The 17,491-nt window shown below is 46.1% G+C and overlaps 1 protein-coding gene across 3 annotated transcripts in view; it reads left to right on the top strand.

The window, feature by feature from the left end:
* The window catches only part of Btbd11 (BTB (POZ) domain containing 11), a 275,322-nt gene extending 271,153 nt beyond the window's left edge, over positions 1-4,169 (top strand). For all 3 annotated transcript variants that reach the window (XM_006514230.4, NM_028709.2, NM_001017525.1), the window contains one exon: positions 2,017-4,169. In XM_006514230.4, coding sequence (XP_006514293.1) covers positions 2,017-2,226 — 210 coding nt within the window. In that variant the 3' untranslated portion in view covers positions 2,227-4,169. The remainder of the gene's footprint in view (positions 1-2,016) is intronic.
* The last annotated feature ends 13,322 nt before the right edge of the window (positions 4,170-17,491 follow it).

Consider the following 17,491-nt stretch of genomic DNA (forward strand, 5'->3'; position numbering starts at 1 on the left):
TTCCTGCCCTGTGTGTACACTACTCCTCTCAGCTACGGACGGTGCAGCCTCCACAGATGATCCCCAGCCACTGGGATTCTTGTACTGACAGATTGTGCTGCGGGTTGACTGTAGAGCAATAAGAAGCAGGGAAGCACCAGTTGCTACAGACACTTAGAGTAAACAGCCAGGTTCCAAGTGTTCACAGGGACGTCCCCAGCATCCTCTGTGCTTCAGGGAAGTACTTGAGACAGCTATGGCATTTAGACAGATGAGAAACCTGGCCCTTTGATGCATCTCTTCTTAGCATCTCTTAGCATCTCTTCTTCCCAGACGCTGTCTTGACTGCTCAGGGTTGAGCCTCTGATGGCCCTTTCAGGTTGTCTGTGTTTGAAAAAGAAGACAAGCTGATTCATCAAATACGGGAAGGCTCAGTCACGGTACCAGTATTGTGAGGGAAAGAACACAGGAGTGTCCTCCTCTAGGGCTTATTGACCTACGTTTTCATGACTAGGATCGTACTCATCTGAATGTAATAAAGAAATCGGTAAGGCATTCTAGGCCCAGTGACTCATTCCTGTAATCCCAACACTCTGGAGGCAGAGGCAGGAGGATCAGAAGGTGGAGACAGTCCTCAGCCACAGAGAAAGTTGGAATTCAGCAGCCAAGTATGTGAGACCCTCATCTTAGAAAAGAAATTAGTAAGGCACGATCTCAGCATTTGAAGATGTAACAGGACAATAAGCTGCAAGCATGTTCTGCGGAGCGGCAGATAATCATCGGCAACTTTGCTCGCAATACCGCAGGCTTGGGAGGAGAGATGGTTTGTTTTAGTGTTTTATTTTGTTTGCCCCTACCTGATTCCACCTCTAGTGTAGAAACAATCACGCACAAGCAGATAACCAACAGTGTGGCTGTATTCTATTAAAACTTTATTTATAAAACAAATTGTGAGCTAAATTTAACAGTGGGGTAGGGGGTGGGGGAGCTGTAGTCTATAAGTCTCTGTCTAAGAGATGAGAGATGAGAGTTTCAGTCCCGTGTGGACCTGTTAATTGGTTGTGCGGAGAGGATAAGAAGGTGCTGATCTATAGCCACATTCAGCTAATGTTAGCAGCTATAACAAATGTAAGTATGTTGCATTACATTACTTTTCATTGATACTAACTCGTGTGGCATGACACTTATCTACAAAGCAAGCTCCAAGGGCCACTCTGAGCCTCAGTTTCCCTATCTGTAGAATGAGGTATTGCGGTAAATATTATTTGGGGGTTTCTACCACACCTGAGACTTAGTTCCCAAATAAAAGACACAAAACATTTATATTTATAATAAGCCTTTAAAAACGACAGTTGGGCAGATATCAGTCCTCTCTGCTAGTTTGTCTGCTTCCCTGTTGGTAATCCCGAGACATCACTCGCCGTGTTCCTACTCCAACAGGCTGTCCCTCATGATCCATCTACGCCATGATGCCTTCCTCCTTCCTCTTCTCCCTCTCCTTGTGGTCTCTCCTCAGACTCCAAGCCCAGGAACTGAAGCCCCTCCTACCTCTCTTCTGCCCAGCTACAGGCTGTAGGCATCTTTATTAACCAATAGTTTTACATTAAGGAGCAAGATTTTCACAACACAAGCTGGCATGTGTGAGGGTTCATGAGGCAGCTAGACCTTGGGATACAGAATTAAGCATTGTTATGCATAGCAATAGACCAAACCTCAACAACAAGGCCCTGTTCTCTGATGCCCAAGAGCAGGACTCACATTGAATGGGGTGAGCTCAGTGCTGACATCTCTCCCAGCCTGAATTCTGTGCCTGTATGTGCAGGTATCTGACAGAATACCAGTTCTCTGGCTGGTGCTTCAGCTGCTCAGTTTCCTTGAAGACCACAGAGTCCTAAACAGTGGTCCTCAGCTACCTCACCCATTCTAAAGCTGGGGGATAGGAGGATGGGCTGAACGAAGCACCAGGCTGCTGCGGTGGAGTGAATGTCCGCCATCTTTATCTCAGTAACCACCTGCTTCCTTTCCCTCTCCCCACAGTTCCTTGGGGTGACAGAGCTCTCGGCGTACTGTGAAGGCTACTTTCTTAAAAATATGATGGTCCTTATTGAAAACGAAGCGTTCAAGCAGCTCCTGTACGACAAAAATGGCGAAGGGGCGGGCCAGGATGTGCTTCAGGACCTACAGAGGACGTTGGCCATTAGGATTCAGTCTATCCACCTGTCGTCTTCCAAGGGTTCCGTGGTATGAGACGCCCCACGAGGCAATGGTCCCCAGGAGCAAGGTTTCTGGCTCCCTTCTGCATTGGCACCACAAAAACACAAAAATTGTTCCTGGTGTCTGTCTGTCTGTACTGGGCCAAGGAGCTGCCTCCACTGCCTCAGCTACTCTCCGGTCAGTGAACTTGGCTTCCGTGTGCTCCTGAGCGAAGAACCGTCCACGCGTCTGCAGGTTAGATTGTAGCAGAGGCCAGAACCTGCAGGCCAACTCACAGCAACCAAGCCCCCTCCAGTGCCCCGGAGCCATGGGCACCTGCTGCCAAGGACCATGATCTAGCAGACGGACCAAGGCTTAGAGATCTCTGCTTCCTGGTTGACTGATGAAAACCTCAGTAGTATGACCTTGAAAAGCATCACATCACCCACGAATGACCTTGGAGGCTGTACTTGCCCAGGCATCAGCCCTGGTGGCTAGTTGTTGATGCCATTGCCCGGCATGAGGAAGTCACATGGCCAATTTTTAGGGGTGGGAACTTTTTAAAAAAAATGTTCATGTCTAGCAAACACAGAGCAGTCTCGTAGTTTCGAATATATTTCTAAAAGCTTAACAGTTCATTTTCGACTGAATTGTGTTTAGGGAATCTGTGTTTGGGGTTCTTTTCATTTTTTTTTAAGATAGTGAGTTGCAGGTCCGTGCCGTGTAAACTTGCATCTGACAAATTCCTGCTGATACTATACAAGGTCACATATTCCTGCCTTAGTGATTCGATCATGGTTCCACAAAAGAGGTGCACTGCCAATTATCTCTAATTATCTCGAATCTAATAGTTGACAATAACCTGCATGCTGATTGTGGTTTGGGGGTGAGACTAGGGCACCCCCACATAACAAAACATGCATTTGCATGGACCAAACCTGTACAACATCATGTTTGTGCTTTGTTTTCTTTTGCCAAAGTGAGATATGTTCTCTCGCTTCTCGCTAAAAGCCCACTTGGTGAAACAAACATATCTGTTTCTTTTCCTGATCACGAATGGCTCTGGGGATACTTTTGCAGAAACGTGTTCATTTCTGATAACTGAGTGGGGGTGGGGGAGCACGTCAGAGAATCTACTATTAATCTCAGAGCTTTATCTGTATTCTCAGAAGATGTTCATAGTTTGTTACTAGCCAGAGAGTATGACTATGTTAGATTATTTTTAAAGATGAAAAGTGTAAGATAGGCTTGACACTCTCTGGATTCTGAGAGTGTGCAGTCTGCAATTATCTATGATGAAAGTTTATATTGACAGGGTTGTGTTTACTCTGCCATATAATATATATACATAGATGTATATATATATGCAAAAGAGATTGGTAAAGTGCCACAATACTCCAAATAATTCTTGAGTTGCGGCCCTTTTTTTCTTTCCTTGTTCTTTATTTTTAATCCTAGATACATTAAGGTAAAAGCTAGGAGAATGGCTTTTGTCTTTTGGGATGGCCAAGTTTTGTTGATAACCCCATTTCCTAGCATGATTTTTGGGAAGTTACGCCAAACCCTAGAGTCTACAGGAACTTGTATCCTTCGCCTGTTGTCCTACTCCCTCAACACCTGTCAAGGACCCACGTCAAGTCTCGTTTCATGGGTGTGGTGTGCAAGGTACCCAGTCTGAGTCTATCTGCAGCATCAACTCCTTTGTGATGCAGGCCCCCGAGGCCTCTCTCTTCCATGTAGTCATCCATGAGCCTACCCAGCCCTACCATCAAATGATTATGGGAGCAACTGCTTGAGGTGACAACCAAGTCACAGACACAAGAGTGACACACTGTCGCTTGCCTTCAGGGATGCTGCTCTCTAACCCAGCTGGTTCTCTGTGGATGTCGAACACTCTCTGGACCTCCAGGTGTTGATCTGTACATTGGTAACTCCCACCTAGACCTCTGTTCAGTTTGGTGTGCTTTCTCTGCCATTAAAAGAAATTATTTCCCACAGTTTGCATCCTCTTTATGGTACACAGGAGTGCTTCCTCCCTTGGCTCATGCCCGGGCTCCCTCAGCTAAGAGATTAGATTGCAGCTCTGCAGAAAATGTGGAGGATAGGAATGGTGCCACAGAGGACAGAGAGGATGAGACGCATGCTGAGCAGGGTGGAAGGGTCTGTCTACACGTCGGGGTGATTCTCCAGATTTCCTTTCCTTAGGTATGTCTGCCTTGGCCACTGCAGTGGTACCTCTTGTCTACAGTGGAGATCTTGCCTGTGGGAGCCAAGTTCTGGCTGTTCTCAGTGTACTGTGGTGACACTTTGGGGAATAGAGGATAAGAAAATTACAAGTCTCAGGCCATCAAGATGACTCAGTGGCCAGCCCACAGTGGTGGTACATGCCTTTAATTCCAGCACTTTGGAAACAGAGGCAGGTGGGTGGGTCTCTGAGTTTGAGGCCAAGTCTACATAGTTCTAGGACAGCTGGAACTACATCATACAGTGACCTATCATTTTAAAAAATAGCTCAGTGGTTGCATGTACTTACTGTGCAAAGCTAGAGACCTGAATTTGATATCTAGAGCTGGTATAAAGGTAGAAGGAAAGAACAGACTCCACGCAGTTGTTCTCTGACCTCCACACAGATGTGACAGCACTGCATCTCACACTGCACACAGGCACACGCACAATAAAACTTAGTTCTTTTAAAATTTGTCTTTAAAGGCAAGTCTCTGAGGGTGGTGCATGCCTATAATCCCAGCATGCAGGAGGCAGAGGCAGGAGGATTGATACAAGTGCAAAGCCAGTCTGATCTATGTAGTAAATTCTACATCAGTTGGAAATACATGTCATTAGGGTTGAAATTGCTTTAATGAAACACCATGACCAAAACAAGTTTTGGTGAAAGGGGTTTATGTGGCTTACACTTCATTGATGGAAGTCAGGACAGGAACCGATGCAGCTCAGGGACCTGGACACAGGAGCCGATGCAGAGGCCATGGAAGGGTGCTGCTTACTGGCTTGCTCCTCGTGGTTTGCTCAGCCTGCTTTCTTAACTACTGAGCTATCTCTCCAGCAGACACCCCCCCCCCAGTCTGCTTTCTTATAGAACCCAGGACCACCAACCCAGGGATGGCACCACCCACACTGGGCTGGGTCCTCCCCTATCAGTCAATAGTTAAGGAATTACCCTACAGGCCTTCATACAGCTTGATCTGATGGAAATGTTTTCTGCATTGAGGTCCCCTCCTTTCAGGTAACTCTAGATTGTGTCAAGTAGACATAAAACTAACCAGGAAAAATCTTGAAAAAAAGAAGAACCAAGAGAAAAGGGGGGTTAGGAATGTGCCCCCTTTCCCAAGCCTAGCATGAGTAGATGCCACTTGACAGGGACTGAGGAGGTAAAGGACAAACAGTTCTCTTCTTGGGTGTCATCATCCCTGAAGTCGAACCAAGTCCCCAGTTGGTGGGTTCTGCTGCCTAGCCTGGTCCATCCCAGGGCCCTATCGATCTGGTGTCCCTGGCAATCCACAGAGCTGCACTGTAGATGATCTTTTCTTGTGGCTGTGACAAATCACCTGACAAGAAGGACTTTAATGGAGGAAAGCTTTATCCTGGCTCATAGTTTGAAGGGATCATTCCATCATGGAGTGGAAGACATGGCAACGGGAGGCCAGCTGGTTACATTGCATCTACAGTCTCAAATCAGGTAGCCAACAGGAAGAGGGACCAGGTTGTAAAACATCAAGGCCCACCCCAAGTCACCCACCCACACCTTCCAGGTTCAACCTTCCCAAACAATACAAGCAGCTGGAGACCAAGGCTTCAAACACGAGCGTGGAGGACATTTCACTCAATCTACAACATCCCCCGTGGCAGGCAGAGGCCAGCCTGCTTTGGCAGGGCCTTTGGAGCAGTCCAGGAAAGAGCAGGTCTTGTCTCCCATGACAACAGCTCACCCTGCTCAGTCATCTCAGTAGGAGAGAGGGAACACAGTTGTGTGAGTCAGGTCAGGACAGAAGGTCCATCATTTCTGACATGCTTTTCTTTCTACATAGTCTCAGGAGAGTAAGCTCAATCATTCCTTTAGCAAAATAAAGCATAAAACAAAGGCCCCAATTTTGGTTTCTGGGCCCATTCCCAAAGTAACTGAGCTTAGGTATGCTATCCCTGAATATCATTCATCCTCCTTGAAGAAGAAGCCAACCCCTTATGCAAACCAGGTATGGGTACCCAACACTGGCTAAAATGGGAAACGTTCAAGGGCAGAGTCAAATAGAGGGCCCTGGAATTCCACGATGTAGTTCACTCTTCATTCTGAGTCTTTTTGGGTCACTCCAGCTATGGTGGGGAGTCCCATGAAGGACCTTGTATCACATACAAGATTTAGTTAGGGTTACTATTGTGGCAACAAAACACCATGACTAAAAAGCAAGTTCAGAAGGAAAAGGTTATCAGTTTATACTTCCACATTGCTGTTCATCACTAAAAGAAGTCAGGACAGGAATTCACACAGAGCAGGAATCTGGAGGCAGGAGCTGATGCAGAGGCCATAAAGGGATGCTGCTTACTGGTTTGCTTCCAATGGCTTTGTTCAGCTTGCTTTCTTATAGAACCCAGGATCACCAGCCCAGGAATGGCACCACCCACCATGAACTGGGCCCTCCCCCATTGATCACAGATTGAGAAAATACTTCACAACTGTATCTCATGGAAGCATTTCCTCAACTGAGGCTCCTTCCTCTCTGATGACTCAAGCTTGTGTCAAGTTGACATAAAATCAGCCAGTACAAGGACTTACCCTGCTATGTGCAGACAAAGGGTTCTAAGGATGGCACTCCAAATAATCTAGGGTCTGCTTTCAGAATCCAGCACTCTGCCCACCTTGAGTCACAGATAAAGGTTGCAGGAATGTTGCCTCCTGCCATGTCTCATGTCCTTTCTGACCAGTACCCCATCCACCAGAGACCCTCCAAGGCTGACAACCCTTTTCCTTGGTCCCTCGCAGGAACACACGTTTCTCTCCATCCCAGTTCTGCCCCTGACTAATTCTGAAACTCTGGGAACATTATCAACGTGTCTAGTTTACATTTTGCTCTTTGGAAAAATTTAGGCTTAAAGGATGTAGCTCAGTTGCCACAATGCTTGTCTAACATACACAAAGCCCTGAGTTCAGTTCCCAGCTACCATATAAACCAGGTGCAGTGGTACACACCTATTTTCTTAGTTACAGTTTCTATTGCTCTGAAGAGACATCATGACCATAGCAACTCCTGAAAAGGAAAAGATTTAGTCAGGGCTGGCTCACAGTTCAGAGGTTTAGTCCATTATCATCATGGTGGGAAGCATGGTGGCCTGCAGGCAGACATGGTGCTGGAGAAGGAGCAGAGAGTTCTACACCTGGATCCACAGGCAGAGATAGAGAGCCACTGGGCCTCACTTGAGCTTCTGAAACCTCAAAGTCCACCTCCAGTGACACACTTCCTCCAACAAGGCCACCTCTCCTAATAATGGCCACTCTGTATGGACCTCTGCGGACCATTTTCATTCAAACCATCACACCTGTAACCAGCAGTACTTGGGAATGTGGAAGCGGAAGGATCAGGAATTCAGTGTCACCATTGACTCCTAGAAAGCGAGGCCAACCTGGGCTGCAAGAGACATGGTCTTGGAAAGAAGAAAGAAAGGTAAAATAGAGAAAATGGAAAAGAGAGAAAATATAGGTTTCACTACAATTAACTGCCAGGATTAGGATGAAGGTGTGTGTCCTATGGGTCCCCCGTTGCTAACAGCACGAAGATGGCATTCTTAAGCCTCTAAAGCCAAGCAGAGGGAAGAAGGAGCTGACAATGTACAGGAAAATTTAATACTATTGCCCCTTGTTTCTAGAACTTCCTACAAAACCAATTCCCATGATGCCTTGCAGTTTTCCAGGATTTACTGCTCATTTTAATGAATGTTGGGAACCTCCCCCAAAACTGAGTGTCTCGTTTATCACTCTTCTTCTCAGCACACGGCTTCATACAATCAGTCATTGATAACTGGCTAGGCCAACGTCAGCAAGTCTGTTTCCCTCCCTGTAAATACAGTATTTTCTGAAAATGTTTTAAGGATTCATTCTTCCAAGTTTAGTCAAGAAGGTAAGGATTATATTTGTGACTCCCGCTGTGTTTGCCTAAAATTCCAGGCTTCACAAAAGACTAAAAAGGCCTTAACCCACCAGAGTCATCTGTCAGGCCAGCATTGGGAACCATAGTTCGTGGACAAGGAGAAGGTAGTCACAACTCCTCAAATGAACCCAGAGAGATATCAACCCCAGGAAAAAATCTGGGACCCTTGTCACCATGGATTCAGCACCAACCCCATATGTCCTTTGCTGTCTTTTGTATGGCCACTCAGTCCCTACCCCTCCACTAAGAAATGGCCCAGATGCAACTCTACATCAGTGAAAAGCTTTTCTCCAACAAAATAAGCCAATTAAAGCTGAATCGAAGTATAAAGGCAAGTTTATTGGGAGCAGCTCTCGGACAAGTTCACCATCCTTACAGGATAGGATCAGTGAAGTCACCATATAGACAAGGAGATGGGAGAGCAGAGAAAGATAGACAGCCTACAGCCAGGGGTTACTGGGGGAGGGGGAAGAGGGAGGGGGGAGAGGAAGAGAGGGGAGGGAGAGAGAGAGAGAGAGAGAGAGAGAGAGAGAGAGAGTCAAAATCCAAAATGTCTAGATTATATAGGGACAAGCCTCTCTGGGGGAGAAGAAGCCCAGTCCCTGGGCCAAAAGGTTCAGGGTAGAAGGAGCCATGCCTTATAACAGGTAGGGACTGAGGGATGCTGGGAGAATCTGGAGGCCAGGTCTGCTTTGGAATTGCCTCAGCCAGTCACCCCAGGTCTGAAACCCAACCATCAGCTCTGGTTCTCCCCGCTCAGCTGAGGCCCAGAGGCACATGTCTCCGGACAGGACCTTCTCAGAAGCTGTTATGATCCCTGCTTTTTTATTTTTTTTTCCACCCTCTTTTAAAAATAACCCAGCAGATTTTGAACTTCCTGCTTAGGAAGAAAAAAATAGAACCTATACTCAGCAATCAAACTGCACTTTGGTTCCCATTCCTGATGAAGCAGCCAGATAACAAGTGCCCCGCAGAAGGACATATCTCCAAGTTTAGATCCGAATAAGAAAAGACAATCTGTCTGCGTGAATAGGCAATTAAAAGAGATGCCCTGATGTTGATCATCTCCTCTGGCTGTTGCTTCTCAGACATAACCTTCGGATGAGTTCTGAATTTTAATGTCTTAAACCTCCAGGGGGAGTGAATGGAGAGCTGGAGAGAGAGGAGGATGGTGGGTGTCACCCTTGGTCCTGCTTCTGCAGTCAGCTGCTTGGGTGACCTTGGCCAGGCCTTCTCCACATCCTGGACTTCCTTCTTCGGCTCTGAAACTAGGGTCCACTGAGCTGGTGACCTGTGGGTCTAGACTAAGACATCGTACTCTCCCCTTAACAAAACCTGGCAATACCATTTAGAGTGATAGAACATTCTGGAATGCATCGGTAACATGATGCATCTGTCAAATGGGCTCCCAGCAGAAAAACGAACACGAACGTCAGAACCGAGTCCTGGCTGTTTAATTCTGAAGATTGTTCTGGCTGGGTCACAGTCACACTGTGGCCATCTTTCATCTTCTTCTCATCTTGCTGACTTACCTCCCATTTTAGTTATAGATTTACAAGAAGTGGCACAAAGGTCCCCCGTGTCCCCTTTCCCACAGCTTCCTCCAGCGATGGAAGTCAGGCAAGTCTAATCCACCAAAACCAGAAAGTCAGCATTGGTACAGCGTTTAGCTCTGTGACGTCATAGGGAGATTCATGTAAAGAGTACCACAGTTGCCATGGCCCCACCACAAATATCTAGTGCCTCTGCCACTCTTTCTAACATTAGAACATATATTCTCAGTACCACATAATGAAGCAAAGTAGCTAAGCCAAGCCATGTCCTCCTGAGAGAAGGGTGCTTCCCCAGCCAGCCAGTCCTAGCAAGCACACTGTGACAAGATGCTCACTTGGTTGGTATCCTAGAGAAGGTGATGATTTTGTCTTTCCCCCACGGTCATTCAATACTGAACTGGCACAGAAGAAATGAAGAAAAGCAGACAGAAGCCAGCTGCTCCAGGCCATCAAGCCCTGGGGACGCTTCAGGGTCTTCGCATAAAGTCTTCCCAGGTGGGGGAAGATTCATAGAACGTTGGCTCCTGGCAGGCTTCGATAACTTTAATAGAAAAAAAAAATCTTATTTTCCTCACATCAGGCAGCCTCACAAACCTCCCAAGCCCTGGCAGGCACCCTCTCATCAGCATTCCTATATATCCATTATTTCAAGAATATTACATAAAGAGTCAGACAGCAAGTACCAGATATGTGCTCCATCTTCTCTTCCTCCTCTTCCTCTTCCCTTTCCTCTCTCTTTTTCTTTTCTGTGGAATTCAGAATTGAACCCAGGGCCCCATATGATTATGGGAGCCATCCTCCGCCTTATTTTCCTTATTAAACTCTCTTATTTTGAGGAAAGGTATCTCTAAGTAGCCCAGGCTGGCTTTGAACTTGTGATCATCCTACCTCCTCCTCTTATGTAGCTGGGATAATAATAAGACTATACCACCAAGTATAGCAAACTTTCAGTGCTTTTGATTGTTAAATAGTTCTCTCTCGATCCCTTGCTCACCCAACTCACATGTGCTTGCTGAAGATCAAACCCAGGACCCCCCCCCCCTATGCCAGGCAGGCAGACAAGCACCATGAAACTGCATGCTTCTAACTACACCATCAGATCGGGTAAGATGGCCCAGCCCTGGCAGCTGACCGGTCCTCACCTCCAGGAAACAATTCTGTCTCCTGAATGCTTTTTCCTGTGGTGCCACCAGAAAGAACCAACAAGTCTGAGTTTGTGATGCATCTCTGGGGCGCAGGTGCCTTCAGCTACGCTAACTAGGCTTTTGTGTGATCCGTAAGGTCTTGGTGGTATAGGGTAGGGCTTCACAGACTCACTCTGTAGACAAGCCCTGAGAGTTCAGGGACAATGCAAACCCTGACTCAGCCCCACTGATGCTCTGGACCCAAAGCCACACTTTTAATACTCTGAGTAGCAAAGGCCTACGGTATAGAGGCCAACCTCTGGTTTCTGTCCTGTCACCTGGCCTTTCTGGGAACTCCGTGTGAGTGTTGTCAGGAGCTTGCTTTCTGACATAGCAGTGAGGACATCTTAGCTATCCAGCTGAGAAAGTCCTTTAACACTCTCCCAGTCAGGTTAAGTCATCTACCACTGCTTCTGCCTTCTCGTTCCCTGCCTGGACATTGGTTCTAAATTAGATTTGCTATTTCATAGGTGCTATCCTTTCTACACAGCGCACCCACCTCTCCCACTGACATGAACACCCAACCTCTGCTGTCTTGCTTCACCCTTTTCTCTCAGGACTGGAGTGGATGGAAGGGAACTCCTGCTGTGTTTTGTCTGTGGTAGGAGAGGCTTCTGTGCTCAGAGAGGTTCAGAGGCCCTGAAGTGGGAAGGATGCTTGGGAGCGCCAAGGTGAAGAAGAGGCAAAGATCCTGACCCTTCTGCGTTCCTGACAAAGTGCCTTGAGTAATGCGGAGGGGTGAAGGAAAGGCCTGGTTGATCTGGTTCAAGACGGCTGCCTTGGGTGACCTTGACGCTTGCCAGCCAGGTGTTGGGGGAGCAAGTGGACAAAAAGAAGGTTCTTCTCCACTTTCAGTCATTATTTTTCATCCTTGTCAAGGGCTTTAGTTTCAACACTTGAAAGAAATCTCCACCAAAGACCAAGTCTGAGGACAGTGAAAATATTATTCTCCATTAAGTACATAGGGAGAAAAGCACACAAAATCCACTTTGCCTGAAGCTCCATGCATTAAGCATTAAATCTCTGTCCCTAAAAAGGCTTTCAGTTGGCCAGTGAGTTTAAAATAAACCAACCGTGATATGGTTGTATTAAAGAGCTAACTGGGGTACACTGACAAAGGGGTGACTTCTAAAATTTAACAGGTGATGGTTCTCTGTGTACTAGAGCAGTCGCTACAGGTCTTGTATATTCAGTTCAGTGAGTCAAGGACTCCAACAGCAAGCAACTCTGGCCAATTTAGGGGGAAAAAAAAGATTTATCCAAAGACACAAAAGGAGTCACACACCCACTGGGAAGACCATTAAAAAGCAGAGCCTTTAGGAACAACTTACAAGCTATGACATGGAAGTAGTCTGCTGAGGTCACTACGGTCACTGCTGCCACCAAATATAAGGAGGCAGGAATGAATAGAGACCTGGCCTCAAAAAATTACAAATATTCAAAGCAAAACAAAATGCAGCAAGGGGGAGTGTCTCTCCCATCCCAGGAAAATAGTCAAGAAAATACTTGTTAACCCTTTGATGGGGGCTCAAGAAACACAGGGCTTGAAGGCCTTACTGTCCTGGGCATCATTCTCTCTTGCCTTCTGATGGGAATCATTTATACAGCCTCGGAAGACGGATGCCCGCCATGATAGATCTCATGTAGCATGTATAATGACCTCGGCATTCATTTATTTTTTTGGCCAGGACTGCGTTTTATTAAAACCTGCCACCCTATCTATCCTCATCAAGTTAGTGAGGAGCCAGGCTGATTCATTACTCTTACTTATCTAGTACAGGAGGAAAAGAAATGGGCCACGAAACCCCACCAGCTAGAAGAGAGAAGACAGCTACAAGCAGCTTCATCACTGAAATATGGGACTTCTTTTTATAAAAGAAAAAAATGGATTCCAGTCATCCATCAAGCTAAAGAAGAGCCTCTTTATTCTTTCCGTTTTATAATTAGAGTACTCTATCATCCCACTTTTCATACGTTATCTTAATTAGCATACAGTGTAGCTACTTCATTATGGCATTTTCATATGTATTTTTAGCCAATCCCCTCTCTCCTCCGTGAACCCTCTCGCCCCTTCACAGGCTCCACACCCCTTGGATTTGGTCACCCTCTCCCGACCCCCTGTCTTGCTCCGGAAGCCCCTCTCTCGTTCTGTGACCTGTACCCTACCTCACTATCACATAAACATACATGTTCTATCTTTACGTCTCTCATGAATCAATCTCTTACTAGAATTCCTTAGTTAACTTTTAAGACAGAGTCTAAGTCAGTGGTCCCCAACCTTCCTAACGCTGCAACCCTTTAATACAGTGTCTCATGTTGTGGTGAGCCCCCAGCCATAAAATTATTTTCATTGCTACTTTGTAACTGAACTGTTGCTACTGTTATGAATTGTAATGTAAATATCTGTGTTTTCAGGTGGTCTTGGGCGACCCATGTGAAGGGGTAGTTTGACCTCCAGAAGGGTCACAACTCACAGGTTGAGAACTTCTGTCTAGGGTGTCATATAGTCCAGGATGTCCTCAAACTCAATATATAGCTAAGGATAACCTTGAACTCCCAACCCTCCTACCTCTGCCTCTCAGATGGAATCCCACCTGTGTCATTGTCTGGAGAAGGCTAGGTTTTAAAGATTAGATCGCAATGCAAGTGTGTGAATGACACACATTTCTTGTCATTTTTCTTTAGTACAGGGTCTCGTGGATCTCAGGCTAGCCTGGAAATGTCCATGTAGCTGAAGATATCCTTGAACTTCAGATCCTCCTGCCTCTATTTCCCAAGAACTAGAATTGCAACTGTGGGCCACTATATCTGGTTTATATGATGTGAGGCATCAAGGCCAAGGCTTTGTGCATGGTAAATCACTCTATAATCTAATCGACATCCCCAGCCCCTTTTATATGGTTCTTGAACTAAGTGCAACAGAAAAACAAACAAAATACACATAAGTTTGGCACAAGTGTCTGGTGAATGAGTTCCCTCACCAGTCTTCCTGCCTGAAGAATGGAGAATACCACTGCATTAGGACAGTGGGGAGCACAGGCCATCTTGAAGCACCAGTGTGTGTTGGGGACGGGGTGAGTTTCTCTCTCAATTAAAAGTGCCATGGTTACAGAAGCTATGCAAGGGGAAAGCTGTGCATAGCTCAGGCCCTGAGTCTGGCTCTGATTATTAATTACTTAAACCCACTTCCCCAACAGGTTGGCTCCCCCAAAGAGCAGCACCGGCTCTATAAGGCCTCTAGTGAGGGGTAGCCTAGTACCCACACACACACACACACACACACACACACACACACACACACACACTATACTGTAGAGTCTGCTCAGTTTCAGGTTGATCTGTGGCACTCTCGACAGCCTCAGTCCCTGGAGCTCAGGCGTATCTTCTGTTTGGAGCTATCACCAGGGAAGGGAATTTCACTGTCTGATTGACAGCAAATTGTCACACTTCATCTGAGAGGCCACGGGAGCACAGCCTGCATCCTGCGTCTCTGTTAATCAGAGATGCTTCTGTCACTAAGATCTCCTGGACTACAGTTTCCATTGTGTGGGGGCTGGTACATTTTCTATCCACTCCTGCTGCTATTTATACGCAGCATCTCCATCCTTGTGGTACACTCTGCATAAGACTTTTCATTTTCACTTCACAGATAGGGAAACTGAGGTGAAGCCAAAGGTAAGTGGCAGGCCTGGGCTGCAGACGGGACTTGGTCTCACTCATCCCTCACATCTTCTTCTCAACTCTGCTCTTCCATTTAGAATTATATTGTTCTTTCTGTTGTTCTTCTTTTCCCAAATTTATCATTTGAGAACATCACACATGTTCACAACAAAATATGATAATGCCTACCCTCTACCTCTCTCCTCCAGTTGCCCCCAAGTCTCAGCACTTTGACTAATCCTGAATCTGCGCTGACTGCTGCCCACTGCAGACACTCCTAGGGCCAAGGCTGAGCAAAGCCTGGGTCGACAGGTTTAAGCATAAAGAGTGAGAAAGCAATTTTCAACATGACTGACCATTTAGAAAAACAATATTAGGTTGTTTTAGCCAGGGCCACCCCATTTTATGAAGTCTTCCATTTCTACTGAATTATGACAATTCCAATAACTATAGTAATTTGGTTTTCTATTTTCTTTTCCTCTCTTCTCTTTTCTTTTCCTTCTCCCCAGCCCCCTCTCTCTTTGAAACAGTGCTTCATTATGTAGACCAGCCTGGCCTTCCTTGACCTCACAGAGCTCTACTTGCCTCTGCCTGCCAAGTGCTAGAAAGAAAGGATACACCATCACCAGCTGCTCTAGAAAGAAGCTTCCTGACTCCCCTGCCCTGTGAACCCCAGGCAACTAACTAGGAAAGATGCTTGCCAGCCATCTTGCATCCTTGAACTGATCTTTGCTTGCCATAACTTTATAGAGAGAAATGCAACAAAGAACTTCTCATGGTATTCTGGCTGTTTCTTGCCACTTCCTCAGACTTGTGCCAATTCTGTGGAACCTCACAGTTTCTTCTGGATAGAGTTGCTGCTACTGATTCATGTTTGGTGCATGCCAATTGGACTGGACTACTGATTCTTCTTTGATGTTTTAGACTGGCCTGCTGATATCCTGACAATGAAGAGTGGAATCGCCCCCAAAGAACTACTTCTAAACCTGTCCACATACCCCTTGTCCTATTAATGATCTTTCTCATCTACCTTTGGACAGTGGACTAGAAAGGAGGTTGAAGCTTTCAAGAACCATTATTAAAGTAGGTTTTGAACAATCTAAGCCTACAGTCATGGGCTTTTTACCGGGTTTATATGGAGCAGACTCAAATCTAATCAGAGAGTGGTTGGTTGCCCCAAGACAGTCATGCCACTATTACACTGTGGGTACCTCTTGCCTGGTAGGCCAGTATTGCAGCATGCAGAGTCCAGGCCCAGAGAACAACCCAGATTTTGGAGGTGTAGCTTTTAGTCTTTCATTACAACAAAGGAAGCCATCAAACACTGACCTACTCGCAGAGCTTTTAGAATTACACAAGTCCACAAAGAGAGGTGGCCTTTCTTCCACTGTTCTGAGAATGGGAACATGATGACTATTCTTGGTTGTCAACTTGATGACATCTGAAATTAACTACAATCCAAGCAGCTGGGTGCAGCTGTGATGGATTCTTTTCTTAATTAAATCCTTTGTGAGAAGACCCACTTCTAATCTGGATAGTTGAGGTAAGAAGATATGCTCATGTCTTTGGCTGGAAGCCTAGATAAAGGACACAGAAGAAGGAAGTGCTTACTCTTTGCCCACTTGTTCTTGCTCTCATGGGCAAACCCATTCCTTCACAGCATTAGAACCTACTTCTCAAAGATTTTTGCAAATGCTGAAGGCCAGCTAAGATATCCAGCCTCATGGATGGAACAAGTACTGGATTCTTGGCTCTCTGTTGGTAAACAGCTATTACTACTAAACAGCTGGACCACAGCCTTTAAGCTATTCTAATAAATCCCATAGATAGGTAGGTAGGTAGGTAGGTAGGTAGATAGATAGATAGATAGATAGATAGATAGATGATAGATAGATTCTGTTATTTTGTTCATCTAGAGAACCCTGACTAATACAGGGAACAAGCACAGTGGTGGTTCTTATAAGCAGATTTCTAACTTCCACAGGGATACAACCTATTTATTTGGTTGCCTTTGTGGTGGAGACATTAAAACTACATTTGAGGATTTGGAAGCTAGCTCAAGTCAGTAAATGCTTGCTGCACAAGCTTGAGGACCTGGGTTTGAACCTTAGAATCCACATACCAAAGCTGGGTGTGGATTTAATCCTAACACTGGAGAGGCAGACCCAGGAGAATCCCTGAGACTTGCAGCACTCTAGCATAGCCTGGTTGTTGAGTTCTAAGCTAATGAGACACCTATCTCAAAAGGCAAGCAGCACCAGAACAATGATGTCTGAAGTTATCCTCTGCCACCTGCAGCCAGAGGACCAGGGAGTACTGAGCATAGTGATGGATGGGAGACACTGTTGTTTTCCAGGTCACTGTGATCTGCTCCTCTCTCTCTCTCTCTCTCTCTCTCTCTCTCTCTCTCTCTGAGGATACTTCTAATGGTATCTGTAAAGACAGCCTAAGTAAGGCCAGGACTGGGGGAGGAGATGGAAGTGGGAACTGAGAGAAGTTGATTCAAGGGCTTCCTATATTCCTCTGGAATAAGTCATTTGAAGAGATCTGTGTTCCCCAAGGCCTTTTCCCCCAGTTCTGTGTTCATTCTTCTATTGCCTGTGATTCTCCCTGGCTGAGGGCACGAGGCGCTTTACAAGCCCTTGGTGAATGTTTGTTAAATCAACTTTCCCACTAGATGGCTTTTTCCCTGATGTCTCTCCCAGTGGGAATGTTGTGGAAAAGCTTTAGCATACTACATAGACAGTCACCCTTTCCAGCCACCTGT

Source organism: Mus musculus, chromosome 10 (assembly GCF_000001635.26).
Source record: "Mus musculus strain C57BL/6J chromosome 10, GRCm38.p6 C57BL/6J".
Taxonomy (NCBI): domain Eukaryota; kingdom Metazoa; phylum Chordata; class Mammalia; order Rodentia; family Muridae; genus Mus; species Mus musculus.